Source organism: Ictalurus punctatus, chromosome 10, assembly GCF_001660625.3.
Source record: "Ictalurus punctatus breed USDA103 chromosome 10, Coco_2.0, whole genome shotgun sequence".
NCBI lineage: Eukaryota > Metazoa > Chordata > Actinopteri > Siluriformes > Ictaluridae > Ictalurus > Ictalurus punctatus.
The window spans coordinates 504,503-523,106 of record NC_030425.2 but is presented as its reverse complement, the minus strand read 5'-3'; the positions used below and the strand labels follow the sequence as shown (position 1 = coordinate 523,106).

At 42.0% G+C, this 18,604-nt stretch overlaps 1 protein-coding gene across 1 annotated transcript in view; it reads left to right on the top strand.

Annotated features, from left to right (window-relative positions):
- Positions 1–7,946, top strand: part of LOC108270637 (NACHT, LRR and PYD domains-containing protein 3) — a 118,813-nt gene extending 110,867 nt beyond the window's left edge. The window contains exons 12-14 of the mRNA XM_053683355.1: positions 649–803; positions 7,275–7,523; positions 7,624–7,946. Coding sequence (XP_053539330.1) covers positions 649–803; positions 7,275–7,523; positions 7,624–7,946 — 727 coding nt within the window. The remainder of the gene's footprint in view (positions 1–648; positions 804–7,274; positions 7,524–7,623) is intronic.
- Positions 7,947–18,604: the final 10,658 nt, after the last annotated feature.

The window sequence follows — 18,604 nt, the reverse complement described above, 5'->3', positions numbered from 1 at the left end:
GCTCCTAGCTCTGACTTTAGTGATATAAATCAGCTGCTGAAAATAGCTTTTGCGACATTGGCGATATAGACAATATACAGTAGGAAAATACCTATCAATAGACATTTTTCTATTGTCCTATTCTATATATTGCTATATTGCATAGCCCTATCTACACTGAGGGACACATGTGAAAGGGTGGTTTCACACCTACCTTGTTTGGTTTGGACCGATCAAATTTTTTCTTTAGTTTGGATTTGAAATTTTACATATAACTCATTGTAAAGTATGACTAGTATTGGCATATTATTAACTGGTAGTGTCGGGTTCTATAACTCTTTATTTTCTGTAATAAAATTCACTATATCTGCAGTGTTGGTTGAAGAACTTTGAACACAGATCAGAGTGTAGTGTGTGTAGGCTGATAATTTTCACATGTGTGTGTTATATACACAATCTAATGGTCTTATAACAAATGGTAGCTGAGAGATTGTGGAGTGCAGAAAGGCATGGCTTCTCCTGTAAATGTGCTGATGTGGTGTCCTGCTCTCTGATTTCTGTGTGTGAGAGAAACACACTCACATTTCTGTTATGTGGTCAACTTTAGCTGTATTATGGCTGTGTTTGTGTGTTTGAGATCAGTGTTCTGATATTTAATTTATCTTCCAGGCTGTGTGAGTGTAATCTGACAGAGGAAAGCTGTAGAGGTCTGTCCTCAGTTCTCAGCTCAAACTCCTCCAGTCTGAGAGAACTGAACCTGAATGTAAATAAACTGCAGGATTCAGGAGTGAAGCTGCTTTTCGCTGGACTGGAGACTCCACACTGTACACTTGAGAAACTGAAGTGCACACAATTACACTCACTCTGTAATTTTTTTTTTTTATATATAGCACTATTCATATAAATTTTGTACATATGTAACCCCTTCTTCGTGCTGGAAGTGTAATATTAGATGAGGTTACTACATTAAAAGGTTTTAATTAATAGAATCCTGAGTACTTAGTAGTTGATGGTGAATTTGCTAACCTCTATTTACCAGTAGACGATGTTAACGCAGGCATAAATGTATAGAACAGATTTAGTCTTGAGATAACAGTGCGGTGCCTCCACTGAAGAATTACCCTACTCACACACTATGAGCTATATGGGTATTCCCCAGAAACAAATATCAAGTATGTTAAATATATACAAATCTTATTAAATGAAAAAGAAAAGTTCAAAGCCGCCAAGTAATATGTATAACAACAACAAAAAAAATACATTTATTTTCCTATATTCTGTTTTTTCTGGGATGTATACAAATCTTTCCTTTTTATAGTTACAATATAGTAACTTTTTATAGTAACTTTTTCCTTTTTATAGTTACAATATAGTTTGGATTTGTTCCATCTTGTTGTTGTCATGTATCAAGAAACTCTGGACTCCACTTCCCATCAGCCACTGCACTGCACTAGCTGTCGCATGACCACCTGCACCTGACTCACGTTTTGTTAATGAGCACTCGTGTGTGTGTATATATAGTCCTTGTTTGCACTGTTTGCTTGTCTTTCGTTGTCCTAGACTCTTGTCGTTCGTGTCTCGGTGTTTTGTGTCATGCCACGGTGTTACTCCAAGTTGTCCTAGTGTATTTGTTTCATAGTATGTTTGTTTCAATAAATGTCATTATCTGCACTTGCTTCTGGCTCAACCTCGATTCGTGACAGAACGAAAGACCAGTTATCAGAAGCAGCAGATCACTAAGATGGACGCCTGGTTTGCAGCATATGGGGAGTGGTATATAGGACTATTGAACAGGGAAGAAGGACAGATGAACTGCTCGCTCAGAATAACTGCATGCTAGGCCTGCCGCAGCTGGACAGACCATGCACCAGGCCACAACCGGCATTCATAAAGGGCTACACCATGCCACGCCGACAGGAGGAGGAGTCTGTGGTCAGGGCGGAGACCAACTCCCACCCTCTCTCCCCTATTATGGCTCTCGCTCAGCCTCCCTGTTCGGCTGTGGACGTCGCTCAGCCTCCCTGTTCAGCTGAGGTCATCGCTCAGCCTCCCTATTCAGCTGAGGTCCAAGTCAAGTCTCAAGTCCCTGAGGTCACGTCCAAGCCTGCTGATCCAGTTGACCAAGCTCCGCTAATATCTAAGCCTAACGACCAAATTCTGTCCACGCCCAAGTCTACCGACCCGGTCGCCCAAGTTCTGTCCACGCCCAAGTCTACCGACCCGGTCGCCCAAGTTCAGCCCACGCCCAAGACTACCGACACGACCACCGAAGTTCTGCCAAAGCCAGAGTTTGCTGAAACAAACAACCAAGCTCTGCTCATGTTCCCATCTGATGACCTGACCCACCAAGTTCTGCTCACGCCCCAGACTGCTGGCACGCACAGCCAAGTTCTGCTCACGCCCCAGTCTGCTGACATGGCCACCCAAGCTCCGCCCATTCCCAAGGTTCACCTGGTGACCTCAGAGCCTCAGCCTCCCTGGTCAGCTGAGGTTATCGCTCAGCCTCCCTGTTCAGCTGTGGTCGTCGTTCAGCCTCCCTGATCAACTGTGGTCGTCGCTCAGCCTTCCTGTTCAGCTGAGGAAGTATCTCAGCCTCCCTGTGCCGTTGTGGAAGCCGCTCGGCCTCCTGGTTCTGCTGGGGACATTTTGTCTAGGGGGCCAGGACCACCAGCTGGAGGACGTATAATTTTGGGCGCTCCGGGAGTAGCACCCTTGGGGGAGGGTTCTGTCATGTATCAAGAAACTCTGGACTCCACTTCCCATCAGCCACTGCACTGCACTAGCTGTCACATGACCACCTGCACCTGACTCACGTTTTGTTAATGAGCACTCGTGTGTGTGTGTGTGTGTGTATATATAGTCCTCGTCTGCATTGTTTGCTTGTCTTTCGTTGTCCTAGACTCTTGTCGTTCGTGTCTCTGTGTTTTGTGTCATGCCACGGTGTTACTCCAAGTTGTCCTAGTGTATTTGTTTCATAGTACGTTTGTTTCAATAAATGTCATTATCTGCACTTGCTTCTGGCTCAACCTCGATTCGTGACAGTTGTAAATGTTCAAACCTTTACTAAGTGCTTGGGTTTCTGTTTTTTTCCCGTTGGGGCAAGTGAGTTGGTGCACATACAAAAAAAACAACTCCTTGGCTCCTTTAATGAACTGCTACTCAAAACTCTCCATTACTCACGCCTCTCGAAGGGAAGAATTAACTGACTTGGAAACGAGCTGAGTGAATGAATCCGCTGCAAGCGAGGTTCCAGCAGGCAACAGTCAATTCAGCGATGCAGGTTTGGCGGTAGAATCCCTTCTTACACAGGTGTAGTTACCGTGCTACTTAGCACAGTTCTCCACAGTTCTTGTCCCTTCAATTCCTTGGTGAATACTGCGGCTGGAGGTTACAGCTGTCCATCCCTAACGACGACATTAGCTTAAACGTCCTTGGGTTACAGTTTATACTTAGCCCTTTTCAAGCTAGTGCAAAACAACAAATGCAGATAACCGAGCTGCACTTCACTTAAACCTACGGTTCACAAAGTTACCAAACTGCTAGGTGCACACGACTCTTAGCTTAACAAAATGATATTTGTGCCACTACTGTAAGAGTACTTTATAGTCTACAAACATCGTCACCTCTGCGTTAAAACTCAATTTTTTTTCCCGCTCTGCTCCCGTGTGTCATTCCCTCCCAGTGCGTTTCACCTGTCCACCAACTCCTCCCTCTCTTTTCTCCACTCCCCAACAAAGGTGATCTCTGATTGGCTACAAGTGTAATTTAACAGGAAACGTATTGGCTTAGACTGCGCCACTGAAAACAAATTACAACTCACCCTAAAGCAAAGGATTATGTGAAATGTAGTTTTCCATTGAATTTACCCAAATATGTAGCAAGCACGCCAGTTATTTAGCTGCATTTTTGTGAGGTACCTACACATAAAATGCAGCTCGATGTTCTTCACAGTGGAAATTATATAATAAAATGGTTCAATGCCTGCCTCGAGACCTTGGGCTCTATGTGAACATTTTGCCCAGCAGGCCAGGACCACTGGGAGTGGGAGCTATTGTCGGAGCTTCAGGAGAATCTGAGTGCTGAGTGCTGCTTAATAAAGTGCACAAATGCTGCACGCATGTCCACATTGACATGTCTCTGTTTGTTACCGTATGTGTTTTTGTTTTGGTTTATGTCCTGTCTCCACCCATGTCATGTCATTGGTTGTTTCCCATGTGTCATGATCACTTTCACCTGTTCTGTGTTTCGCCATTGATTAGTCTATATATATATTTAAACCCCCTGTGTGTCTTTGTGCTTTGTGCAATATTTACATTTACATTTATGACATTTGGCAGATGCCCTTATCCAGAGCAACTTACAGAAGGGCTTTGAAGTCTCTATCAATAAACACATCCCGATACTGGTTCACTAGGTCATGGACTAAGAATACTATCAGTCTTAAAACTGTTGGGAGGTAATATAGTAAGAAAAACACACAGACAACACAATTTATTTATTATTTTTTTAATGAAAAGTGCTAATTTAAGTACTTTAGGAAGAGGTAGGTCTTTAGACTTTGTTTGAAGACCGACAGTGACTCAACTGTTCAGACATCTAGGGGAAGTTCATTCCACCACCTAGGTGCCAGAACATAGAAGAGTCTTGATGCATGCCCTCCTTAGAGATGCATGCCGTACCCTGAGAGATGGTGGCACCAGTCTAGCGGTCTTGCCTTTGTAGGCAAGCATTAGTGTTTTAAATCTGATGCAGGCAGCTACAGGAAGCCAGTGGAGGGAACGTAGCAGTGGGGTGGTGTGGGAGAACTTGAGAAGGTTGAAAACAAGTCAAGCACCTGCATTCTTTATCAGCTGCAGAGGTTGATTGGCACTCACCAGCAGAACTACCAGGTGTGAGTTGCAGTAGTCCAGTCTCGAAATAACAAGAGACTGAAGCAGTACCTAAGTGGTCTGTATGGATAGAAATGGACAAATCCTTTTGATGTAAAGGAGAAGTCGACATGAGTGTGTCAGATTAGCAATGTGAGAGGAAAAGGACAGTTGATTGTCCACGGGTACCCCAAGGTTGAGAGCAGTAACTGAAGGTGGGATCAGAGAGTTGTCCAGGGAGAACACAAGCTCGTGACATAGTGATGAATCACCAGGGATGAACAGCAGTTCAGTTTACCTGGGATTAAGTTTCAGCTGATGATATCTGCCAGACATGCTGAGACATGTCAGAGGATTTAAGGGAGGGAAAGATGAGTTGAGTATCGCAGTGGTATGAGAATCTATGTGAGGATATGACCTCACCAAGAGATTGAGTATACATGGAGAACAGAAGAGGACCATGTACTGAGCCTTGTGGGACACCAGTGGAGACAAGCAGATGTGGATCCCCTCCATGTCACCTGGTATGAGCAACCTACCAGGTAGGAAGCAAACCACTACCATGCTGCACCATGAACTCTGAGACTCATGAGGGTGGAGAAGAGAGTCTTGTGGTTGACTGTGTCAAATGCTGCTGAGAGGTTGAGGAGGACGAGGACTGATGACAGTTTGGCTTATCTAGCAGCATGTAGCTTCTCAGTGTAGGTCAAATGGGCAGTTTCTGTGGAATGTGCCGCTTTCAAGCTAAACTGGTTAGGATCTTGAAGCTTGTTCTATGAGAGTTAGAGAGACAGTTGGTTGTAAACAGTGCATTCAAGGATTTTAGAAAGAAAAGAGAGAAGTGATACTGGTCAGTAGTTGCCGATGTCAGAGGGATCCAGAGTGGAATTCTACAGGATGGGAATAACCCTTGCTCTCTTGAATGCAGTTGGTACATAACCAGATGATATGGAGCAATTGATGATAGTCGTGATTGTGGCAGTGTGGAAGGGATTGGAGTTAATGGGCAGGTGGTAGGATTGCAGGACAAGATGACCTGCAGGATCTCTTCTGTTGCTTGATTAGAAAAATGTGCCAGTAAAGGAGAAGGGGAATCCTCAATGGGTAGTGTAAGAGTTGGGGTAGAAGTGAAGGTCTGGCAGATTTTTTCAATCTTCTTATCATAAAAGGTGGCAAAGTCTTCAGTAGTCAGGGAGGATGGAGCAGGAGGAGCTGGTGTGTTGAGTAGTGAAGAAAGATGTTGTGGAGCTTGCAAGAGTCTTGTGCAGACATTTCCAGCTTTTCTTTATAGAAGGCAGTCTTAGCGGAAGTCACTTCAGATGAGAATTTAGACAGAAGAGTGCAGTAAGAGGCAAGATCTGTGTCGAGCTGTTATTACTTCCACTTGTCCCTGCTGTTCTAAGATTTTCTCCTCTCTATGGGACAAAAGCCGAATGGTTTTACCCCACTTTCCCTTCTAGATCAGCACAGTGGCACAGGTTGTCGAGGCTCAGGAGGTGTGTTGTTGGTGACAATCCTGTTGAAGAATGCTGCAAGGATCTCAGAGCCTCGTCTTCATAATAGCTTCCAGAACTCAGCTGGGATATCATCTGGCCCTGTCACTTTACCATTCTTCATCCTCTTGATGGCCGACAGTGCCTCGGCTACAGTGATTGGTGGGACAGGTCCATGTATGGGTTCAAAGCTAGGAATCGGTGGATGCGAGGTAAAAATGTTAAAGTGCTGGTTAAAAGAATCGCCGTAATGTTTAAACTAGGAGATAAGTCTTTTCCAGAGATGTCTTTCATTCGCTGTGTTAAGCATTAATGAAGTTAAACTGAAACACCTCACTCTCGCTGAACCCCGCCCACACATACGTGTTTTCAGACACACCTCTCTCTCTCTCTCTCTCTCTCTCTCTCTCTCTCTCTAAACACACCCATACACGTGTTCTCATCGTAGCCAGTACATTCTGTCAAAATGTCAATCATGGCGGTAGAACTATGGCCTCGTCCTTGTCAGGTCTGCGTTTCTCTAGGAGTGCTTAATTTATGGGTGTCGTGGTGTGATCCTACAGATTGATTATGATAATGAGTGTCTGTGGGGGTGTTAATGGGTTTTTAAATAGATTGTTAAGACATTATGGTTAAACACAGAAGACAGTCTGCAACTAACTGCTACAATGGCCACACCGAGAACTCCTAATATCTCCAGAAGACGGTTCTGCATCACGCCTATAAGAGACGCTGATGAAAAGATTGAGGAGTTAACTTTTGCTCCAAGAAAAAAACAACAATGTATTAGTTTGTCAAAAATTCTTCGTGTGGGTGATGAGCTTGTAAAGGAGCTGTTGTTTAACCCCGAGCAGTGCGTTACCAACTCTGGAGATCCTCTCTTAAGACCGCCCTCATGCTGTGATGATTAAAAACGGGGTGGCCTGTGTCACAGTTAAACACATATTACGAAGATGTCCCAAGATTCTACATACGCCTGCTACAGCAACACCCCGGAGACAGCGCCGGCTCTGCCCGACGACAACGCTAGAATCCCCGCCACAAACATACGACAACAAGTGGCTGGATAATTTCTGCAAGGAATTAGGATATCACAACCTAAATTTCCTCACAACTCCGTACGGAATCAGCGGCTCTTTAACTGGCGCCCCTGCCTACATCGGTGTTGATGACATAGACGGCTGTATTCGATCTGACGCGTCCAAGATTACAAAAGCGACAGTCGTGGTCCTTCTGGAGCATGTTATCAATAAAAAACTGAAAGATCTCTGTTTGGGTTGAAGTCGATCATCCAAGTCAGCTTAAACACTCCTGTCTGTTCGAACCTGACGCGTATTTCTTTGACAAATACTTTGAGGAACTATCGCGTGATCTGCTCAAACCTGTGCTTAAACATTTCATCGCTCAAGCCTTGAGTCGGTTTGGTTTGAGGGTTAACCCTAAGAGAATTCAAGGATCAGTGGATGCCGTTGTACACGAGCTGCGGGACGAAGTGTACATTGTGCAAAGGCTTAACGAGGTCAGAGAGAAACCTGTGGATGTCAGCAGCGAGCAGATCGTCTACAACGCCGTGGACAGCTGGAAGGGGGTCACACCAGCCGTTTGAGATGGGGAATGTGTGCAGCGCTACAGGATTAGCAAAGAGTCTGCTTAAATGCCGTATTAGGTGTGAGATGTCCAGTCTATTGTACAAATGCCTTACAGACTGTGTTGGTGTATCCATAGCTGTAAACGGATGCGATGTTGACCCGAGACATCTAACAAATCTCGTGAATCAGATGTGTCTTGTGCGAGGTACGGTGTGTGATTGGACTGCTTTGGTATATATGTGTATTAACACATGCGAACCGATTTTGGTTTCTATCACAAAAACACTAGATCTTGTGACTGAATGTGGCAGACGTATTAGAATTGCAGACATTTTATGTATGTGTATGTGTGTGAAATTCTGCTGTTGAGAAATGACCAGACAGATGTCTGTGAAATAATTGACGCATTTATAGTGTATGTGGTTGACAAAAACACTGTGATGTGTATAAAATTCCTACACCCCCTCAATGATGATGTATGATAACGTTTATGATCTTTTACTGAAATAAATACCAAGACGTGTGTAATAGACTTTTTTCAGGTCTGCTGCCATGTCTCCTGACATGTCGACACTTTAACAATCACAAAAGAATAACACAGATGGTCTTAAACGTCTGTGGAAGATTATCAGTTTATTTGTATATACAGTATCTCACAAAAGTGAGTACACCCCTCACATTTGTGTAAATATTTGATTATATATTTTAATGTGACAACACTGAAGAAATGACACTTTGCTACATTGTAAAGTAGTGAGTGTACAGCTTGTATAACAGCGTAAATTTGCTGTCCACTCAAAATAACACAGCCATTAATGTCTAAACCGCTGGCAACAAAAGTGAGTACACCCCTAAGTGAAAATGTCCAAATTGGGCCCAAAGTGTCAATATTTTGTGTAGCCACCATTATTTTCCAGCACTGCGTTAACCCTCTTGGGCATAGAATTCACCAGAGCTTCACAGGTTCCACTGGAGTCCTCTTCCACTCCTCCATGATGACATCACAGAGCTGGTGGATGTTAGAGATCTTGTGCTCCTCCACCTTCCGTTTGAGGATGCCCCACAGATGCTCAATAAGGTTTAGGTCTGGAGACATGCTTGGCCAGTCCATCACCTTCACCCTCAGCTTCTTTAGCAAGACAGTGGTCGTCTTGGAGGTGTGTTTGTGGTCGTTATCATGCTGGAATACTGCATACTGATCATGCTCTGCTTCAGTATGTCACATGAAGCTGACCTGAAGCTCCAGAACCTCACAGCTGAGAACAGGCTGCAGTAGAGAGTATAAATAAGCTTTCCTCTTTGTAGGGAAAATGATCTGTTCTGCTTAAATTGTTTAATTCTCCACCATTTTATGTAAAGAAAATTTGTTGTTTGTCTAATTCTTTTTCATTCTGTCTCACTCTTTCTCACTCTGTTTCACTCTTTGTCTCATTCTTTTCACATCGTCTCACTCTTTGTGTCATTCTGTCTCACTCCATCTCACACCATCTCACTCTTTTTTTACTCTACCTCACTCTTTGTCTCACTCTTAGTCTCACTATTTTTCACTCCATCTCTCTCTTTGTCTCACACTTTCACACCATCTCACTCTTGGTCTAACTATTTCACTCTGTCTCACTCTTTTTCACACTGTCTCACTCTGTCTCACACCGTCTCACTCTTTGTCTCGCTCTTTTTCACTCTATATCACTATGTCTCACTCTTTGTCTCACTCAATCACACCCTCCAACCCTAAATCCTTCCAAAACCCTAAAACTCTCCATAAACCTGCAATCCTAAAACCCTTCAACCCTAAAACAATCCAACCCTCCATTGATAAAACCCTCCGAAACCCTCAGAAAACCTCCAACCCTAAAACCTTCCAACAAAACCCATTACATTTGGCTACCTCTTTGTATGATAGAGCTTCAAGCAGCATTTGTGGATGGCACGGCGACAGCCTCCGGCCCTAACTGTAACCTGGGAAGGTTCCAAATGTAATATATCTCCTTTTGAGACTGATTTGTACTGATCAGCAGGTATTTAACACACCCTGAGGTTTCACACACACTATGTCATCATCGCCAGGTTCCGTGCCAAAGAGGAACACCTCTGTATGCAAGATTTCTGTGATTGTAGGTCAGATTTAGGTCATGTGATCAGAGACTGGGGGAAAAAATAAACTATGGTCGACTTATTTAATTTACGAATCAGAACAAAAGCCATGAGAACAAACTCCACTGCACACAGTGATATCTGATTTTTAAAAAAAAAATCTAAACTAAAAATCAAGGTGTTACTATTATAACTATTATAAGTTATCATCACAAGCCTAATTATGATCTCTTACATTCATCAGATTGTTTCGCTTAAAAGGAACTCAAACTCTCGTTTTGTATTTTTAATATTGATTTTTCGTGTGTCAACTTTGCCTCTCTCCGAGACACACACTCGCTCACACTGCTTCCCCTATTGATACAACACGGTAAAGCTCTTTAAAGTTGTTGTGAGTGTGTGTGGGTGTGAGTGTGTGTGAGCATTTGCATTAATCCACATCAGTTTCCCTGTTCACATGGTGCTGCTCAGCGTCCCCTTTATGTTCCAGTAAAGTTTATAACACACCCTCGTTAACGTCCGCTCCTGATGCAGTGTGTAACTCATGTGTCTCTCAAGACTGAAGGGTTACCCGTAAAAGTTGGCAGGTCGGGTATAGGCATTTATACATTTTTGTTTTTGCACCCAAGCTTCCACTGCAATTCCTTTATGGCCCACTAGGGGGTCCACCACACAGTGTGAACAATTCAGTCGAGTTTTATTTGTGCAGCACTTTTAACAATGGATATTGTCCCAAAGCAGCTTTACAGAAATATATAAATTCAGGATATAGATTTTTATAGATTTTTTAATGAGCAGCCAGAGGTGACAGTGGTGAGGAAAAACTCCCTGAAATGATATTGGGAAGAAACCTTGAGAGGAACCAGACTCAAAAGGGAACCCATCCTCACATGGGTCACACCGGATAGTACGATTATAAATAAATGAATCCCTTCTAGAACACCTTGGCCCCAAACGCCTTGGAAGGGTGTCTCACTCCAGCTCTCACTTGCGGACACTTCCAGAACAAGGAGAAGAGGAGACAACCACCAGGAACACACCTTCTCTCAAGACTGATGGTCAAAACAAATCAAACGCTACATCTTTCAGATATTCATTATTTCAAAGTAGTTTATTGGCTTGTAAACAGTTTTGCCCATCAACTGAGGGGACTCAACTGAACTGAAGTGGACTAGGGTCCACTTCATTGTTTTAAATCGTGTTGTGTTAAATTAAATTGTGTTTTCATTGTATTGTGTTAAATTCAATATTGGAACACAACCATGCACATCAGTATCGTTATTGTTGTTGTCTCATCCTCATGTTTCAGCTCTGAGGAATTCCAATGTAAATGTCAAGTACATTTATAGGTGCATCTAAAAAAAATGAGTTCATTTATTTCCATAATTTAATTCAAAAAGTGGAACTTTCATATATTCTAGATTCATTATACATAAAGTGTAATATTTTTCTTTTTTGTTTTAATCTTGATCTTAATCTTGCAGCTGATGGAAATCAAATATCCAGTATCTTAAAATATTAGAATAAAGAATTTATATTTATAAAAAACAAAGTTTGCAAGAACTTGAACAGGAAGTTCTTGCAAAAGTTCTTGCATTAAAGTTAATAAATACAGTTTAACATTCTGTTCTCAGATTCAGAGAATGAAACCATGAACCACAAAGTCAGCAAAAATATTTTACATTTAGAAACTTAGGGAAAATAGGGAACTTTCCAAACTAAACCCACTACAATTATACACACGCACACACTCTGCAGCTTTTCAAAACTCCTGCCGCTAGCTCTCCAAACATCCCTCATACTAGACGCTGTTCCATTCAGCATTTCGGTTGATCTTCAGAGACGCCACTCAACGACGACCAGACGAACGAATAACCATTGCGGGAATCCCCTCACCACCATGACGTAACGAGGAAAACCCTTTAACATGCAAGCAATACCCCAGAATCTTTAAATAATATTAAGTTTAAAACCCTTCTAAAGAAGTAAAATTAGATTGATAAAATTGATGGTTTGTTCAGGTCATGGTCTGTGAAATAACATCCTTTGTTATAAACTTGGAACTTCATTCACTTTCTTAAACCATTTTCACCTCTGCTTGCTTGTGTGTGTGTGTGTGTGTGTGAGTGAGTGAGGGTGAGAGTGTGTGGGAGAGAGTGAGTTAGTGTGTGTGAGAGAGAGTATGAGAGTGTGTGAGTGAATGAGTCAGAGTGTGTGTGTGTGTGTGTGTGTGTGTGTGTGTCTGTGTGTGTGTGTGTGTGTGTGCGAGTGAGACTGTGAATGGTGTGAGTGTGTGTGAGAGAGAGATTGTGTGAGTGAGTGAATGGTGTGAGTGTGTATGAGAGAGTGAGTGAGTGTTGTGAGAGTGTGTATGTGAGTGAGTGAGAGTGAGAGTGTGAGATAGTGAGTGTGAGAGAATGTGTGTGAATGTGAGTGAGTATTATTGAGTGTGTGTGAGTTGTGTGAGAGAGTGTATGTGTGTGTGAGAGTGAATGAGTTTGTGTAGGTGGGTTGTAGTTTGTGGTTGTAGTATATTGTGTATTTATTGTTTATTGACCATGGTTTGTTACGCTGAATGACGTTTTGTCAAAAATTGAGAATGTGTATTGGTATTGTCGTTGTTCCCATTACTGCAATGTTTTTAGTATTAGTCTGTATCATTAAATTAGTTTTAATAATATTCTTGAGTAAATGACAGATGTTGAAAAACAATAAGCATTTTATTCTATGAGCCCTTTAAACCGAAAAGTACAACAGTGAGAAGTTTAAAACCTACAGGTTGTGTGTGTAGCCCACTAGAAGAACAGATTGTTATACCTGTATAAACAAAACAAACATTGGTGGCAATACAATATATTACATTTTTCTTTTGCTTTGGGGTGAGGAGTATGAATGCCGTTGATTGTGGCTTTTCTACAAAGTCATGCAGAGTAATTTTCCGGATGGAAATTTTGGTTTCTTGTTTATGTTTTAATGTTATAATATTATTTGTTTATGTTTTGGTCTAATTTAATTTGCTATATAGTAGGAGAGATACACGTTTGTGGTTTCGGACGCAGCCCATGGGTTCAAGCAGTCGTCTATTTGCATGTATAACATGAGAAATAATTACCTGCACTTGAAGCTTTTGTAAGATTAAAAATGTAACACATAGAACTGTATATGGTACCGTAGCGAAGACAAACTGTATGTCGATACGTGAAATTCTGGAGGGAACGTCGGACGGCGTGGCGTGAGGACGTAATTACGTGTATCATTAATCAATCTGTGTTCTCTAACACGTAAAACAGGAATATGAATAGGAATAGGAATATTCTAAAAGTGACTCATGTAAACACCTTAATCAGAATATTGTCTTACTCAGAATAAGGTCAATAATTAGATTACTGCTGTCCATGTAAACGTACTGTGATTGAAGAACAGATTTATTTTGATCATACAATAATATTGCTGAGAGCTACAGAGTAAACACATGCACCTGAACTGACAAATATGCCATAGTTAGCTATTAGACAAAAAAAAAAGGATAAGTAAATGTAATGGTCACTCGTTATCAATGTGACTATTATAAACCCAATATTAAACAACATAGTCATTAACTACTAAAGCTGGCTTCAAGTACATGTTTGTAAAATGATGTACAATTTTTGGTTTGATTATTGGTGCTGCCGCAGCCAAGTCACACACCGTAAAAGAATTCTTTAGTTTAATTGCTATATTATAACGTACTGCAGCTACAGCGTGACGCCCACCAGTGACTGATTTAGTGCCACTGCTACCAAAGGCAGCGAGCAAGCCACCAATAGGAGGACAGCAAACTCACAGAATAATCTAAATGTAAATGAAACATGCGAATGTATGGAAAAAAATATTTTCAAATATCTACTTCAAGCTCGCTTACTTCAAGAACGTTACATACAACACAAGCTCGTTTTCTGCCAAGTCTAGATCACGCTGATAGATGATGGATTTCACGCATCAGGCAAATTCCCTATTACAATAAATTCCCTATTGTTTGAACCTCTTATGTATTCTTTACCAAAAATCTACCAAACGGTATATTATTCCCTTTCAAAGGGAACTCCATGTTGCGTGAGCTCAACGCTGTGGGACGCGCCCTTGCACGTGACCGGTATCTGAAACTTGTATAACATCATGCCTATTTATAGGCTTGCCATGATCAGGTGACGTGGCAATTAAGCGCGTCGTGTGATATATAAACGACACCTGTGAACAGCGCCATCAGCCTGATTATCTTCAGCGATACTGCATGTCGGTCGTTTATGTAACACTCGCAAAAAGACTCTTAATTTCCGCTCTATCTTTTCAAAAAAAAAATTTAAAAAAAGAAAACTTTTACTTTTCAATGGAAGCCCTAAGCATCCATGCATTATTCATTTTTTTTCTGTTGTTTTCTCGTGATCTCGACTTAACTTTCTCGTGATCTTAACAAAAGCTGTTTTCTAATGACGTCATTTTATTGTGAGAAAATCTGGCGCTTTGTGAATGGGACTGGAGTTACATGCACGTTGGCATCTTCACCATCATAAATATAATAATGTCCCGCTGTAGAGATGGACTTTATCTCCACATTAAGAGAGAGGAATGTGTGTCCCCCTCTCAAGTGTCAGACACTAATGTGGAAGTCGTTAGTCCTGCAGGGATGAGGTAATTTTGTAGGCCACCCCAGAAGTTAGCATCACCCCGGTTCCTTTGACAAAAAGCCAGTAGGATTTTTCCATTGGCTTTTGGATTATTGCAGAAAATAAACTCTGTGACCAAAAAAATTGGTTACATGTTTCCTTCATTAAGATAAGATTAATAAGACATTGAAGCCTATACACTCACCAGAAGTAAAAAGCTAAAGTTAGGCTATAAATGAACTACACCACAGTCGCATGAGTTCAACATCACCACTGCTACGTCAGTCTTTATTTAAAATACAACACAACTGGAAAATACTACAAATTGATAAATCTACAAGTTGGAAAGTTTGAGTTGCATGAGTGCGAGTATAAACACAACAAGGCTGTAGAAGAAGAGTTTTCCTGTTTGGCGTAATGACGTTTAATGTCCCTGACAATCTCAGTGGTCCCATTTATCCACTTGTTCGCAACCGTCTTTTTCAAGACACAGAAAAGCTTTAAAAAAAAAAATCCTGAGTGGGGTATTACTGATGTATTTTATGGCGTAGTATAAAACATGAACATATATTAAGTTTGTGTTAACCACAGACTTTATTTCAGGCATTTAACCAAAAACACATTCAAAAACGTCTGGTTACATGTGTAACCCTGTTCCCTGAGAAGGGAACAAGATGTTGCGTTTAGCATAACACTATGCGGGCGCGCCCTCGCGCGACCGGCATCTGAGGCTTGTGTAAAATCATGGCTATTTATAGGCCTGCCATGATCAGATGATGTAGCAATTAAGCGTTATGCGTGATATATATGCCACCTGTGAACTGTGCCGTCCGCCTCTATTATATGAAGCGAAGACGCAATTCACAGGCTTGCCCTGGTATGACAAAGCTATGCAACGTCTCATTCCCTTCTCAGGGAACAGGGTCACATGTGTAACCCTGACGTTCCCTTTCAAAGGGAACTCCACGTTGCGTTTAGCATAACACTATGGGAACGAGAATACCCACTCCGTCATACTGAGGGTACGGCCTGTTCAAAAAGACCCAAGTCCGAGGGTCACTGCAAGACACTCGAGCCCGGGGCGGAATGAATATCCAGGCTGTAATAACGAATGAATGTGTGTGGCGAAGATCACCCTGCAGCAACACACAAATCCTGTAAAGATAGCCCATTGGACAAAGCTTTCGAGGAGGCGACCCCCCTAGTGGAATGAGCCCTTATGCCTAAAGGCGTAGCGAGATCGCGTGCCTCATAAGCAATAGAGATTGCTTTTATGAATATACAAAAGTTCCACTTTTTAAATTAAATTATGGAAACAAATGAACTCAGTTTTTTTCTGATGAACCTGTAAATGTACTTGACATTTACATTGGAATTCCTCAGAACTGGAACATGAAGATGAGACAACAATAACGATACTGATGTTCGTTGGTTGTGTTCTAATATTGTGTTTAATATTGTTATAGATTTAGAGATGCGCTGCTTTGGCACAGCATCACCTCTACTGTCACTGCCAAAGCAGACCAGCAGCTGCTCCCACTTATGCCACTGGCTGGAGCAGTGGACGTAATGCAAAGAGCCCTTACTGAACACAGCAGGTGCATTCTCTCTTGTTCCGGTGTGAGGAACAGAGGAGGGCAGAAAGCCTGCAACACCACAGGCTGGGCAGCAATATATATCTGCTGCCCAGGAATATAATCCGGCCTAGGATACAGGAAGGCCTTGGCTAATCCAGGAGTAAAGTCAAGGCAGGAAGGGGCAACAGAGAGAGCTTGTAGATCTCCTACTCACTTGAACGATGTCAGGGCCAGCTGAAGAGCTACATTTAGAGTCAGAAGCTTCTCAGAGGCTGACTCTAAGGGCTCAAATGGGGCCACTGACAGACCTTCCAAGACCAAAGAAAGGTCCCAGGAAGGTATGCGTGGCCTGCAGATGGGCCTCAGCCACCTGACACCACACATAAGCATTGAAGTTAGAGGATTTTGCCCCACAGAGGCTCAGCTGGCCGAAATGGTGGCCATGTAAACCCTGATTGTAGAAGGAGTCCACCCCACTGAGAAACATCTTTGAAAGAACTCCAGGACTGTAGCTATTGTGCAGTTCACTGGGTCTGGCTGGCGTTCCTTACACCACAAAACAAAGCCACCACTTGAGTGCATACAATTTGGAAAACAAAACATAAAACAAAACATACGGAAGGTGGAGGAACACAAGATCTCTAACATCCACCAGCTCTGTGGTGTCGTCATGGAGGAGTGGAAGAGGACTCCAGTGGCAACCTGTGAAGCTCTGGTGAACTCTGTCATTTATTTTATTTGTTAATTTTAAAAAAGTAGAAAATAACTATTTTTGCTGGGTTTCATTTTCGAGGGGTTTCCTGTCAGTGTCCTCAAGGTAAACCTGCCATAAAATGTACTCCGTATGGCTAGTTTTGGTTTTAGTGAAACTTCTTATTCCTGAGGGGAAAAAAAAGGCACATTTCAGAAAGAGCGAAAACTTTAAGGCCTGTTTTTTTTTTGGGGTTGGGGGGTGGTGGCTGGAGCTCAAAGACACCACCTATCAATAAGAAGGGATTAGACAAAATACATGCATCTATTAACTAAATAACTGATGACTAGATCCTTCCAAATCCTGTAAGAAACAAATGCAAGTAAATATCTTTTCCACCATCCATCCCTAAATTAATTAAAAAGTCATCAATATATTAGACTCTAATATCAGGGCAGTGGGAGCTCAGTGGTTAAGACAGTGGACCCCTGAGCAGAAGGTCATGAGTTCAAATCCCCCCACTATCAAACCTGCCACTGCTGGGCCTTTGAGCAAGGCCCTTAACCTCAACTGCTCAGTTACATAAAATGTAAGTCGCTCTGGATAAGGGCATCTGCCAAATGCCGTAAAGGCAGATTGCAGACAACACACATTTCTTAATAACAAAGAGGTACTTCCACTTGTTAATGATAAGATTTCTATTTTTTCAAAGGCTTCAGGTCTGACCCTAAACTCTTTTTTTGAAAGTGGCTATTCATAATTGTACTTTAAAAGAAATAGAGGGTATTCCAGTTAAAGGGAAGGTTAAGTACCTAGGGGTTATGATTTCCAAGAATTGCACTAACAGAGAACACTCAAACATCAATTCTAAAATTGAAGGAATGAAAAAATCCTTAAATCATTGGTTATCTAGAGACTCTTGACTAAAACTGAGGAAATGTCCAAACTTGTATATTTATCTAAAGCCTTGTACAACCCAAATTCTGAAAAAGTTGGGACAGTATGGAAAATGCAAAAAACAAACAAAAAGTCATTTGGAAATTCAGTTCATGCGGTACTATACTGAAAACACATTATTAACACATTTTACTTTGTGAATTTCATTTATTTTTGAAAATATTTGGCGTTGTCCTGCTCAGGATGGCAGCATATGTTGCTCCAAAATGTGTAGATATATTTGTGCATTAATGCTTCCCTCACAGATGTGCAAGTTACCCATGCCGTGGGCTCTGACACACCCCTATACCATGATAGACACTGGCTTTTGGACCTGAAGCTGATAACAGCTTGGATGGTGCTTTTCCTCTTTGGCTCGGAGAACACAAAAACTATTTGAGATCACCCAAGCTCAAAATAAAGATGACACTGTGAAACAAATCAAAGTACACCTACTCACCGGATCAGTTTCAATGACCACCAGGGCGTACTGTATAGGAAGACTATACACAAAAAGATCAAGGAGAAAAATACCAACTAGTAGTACCACTAAACTTGATCCCAAGTTTCCACTGGGGGCCACCTCGGACGGCTGAAGACCCTGATAAGAGTGCTGGGCTATTGATGGAACTCTACAAAAAGTGGGGATAATACAGAAACTCACCGCAAGCAACCACCTGCATACCACCCTGACTGAAAGGGTCAACTGAACCCTGAAGGTCATATATGCTTCA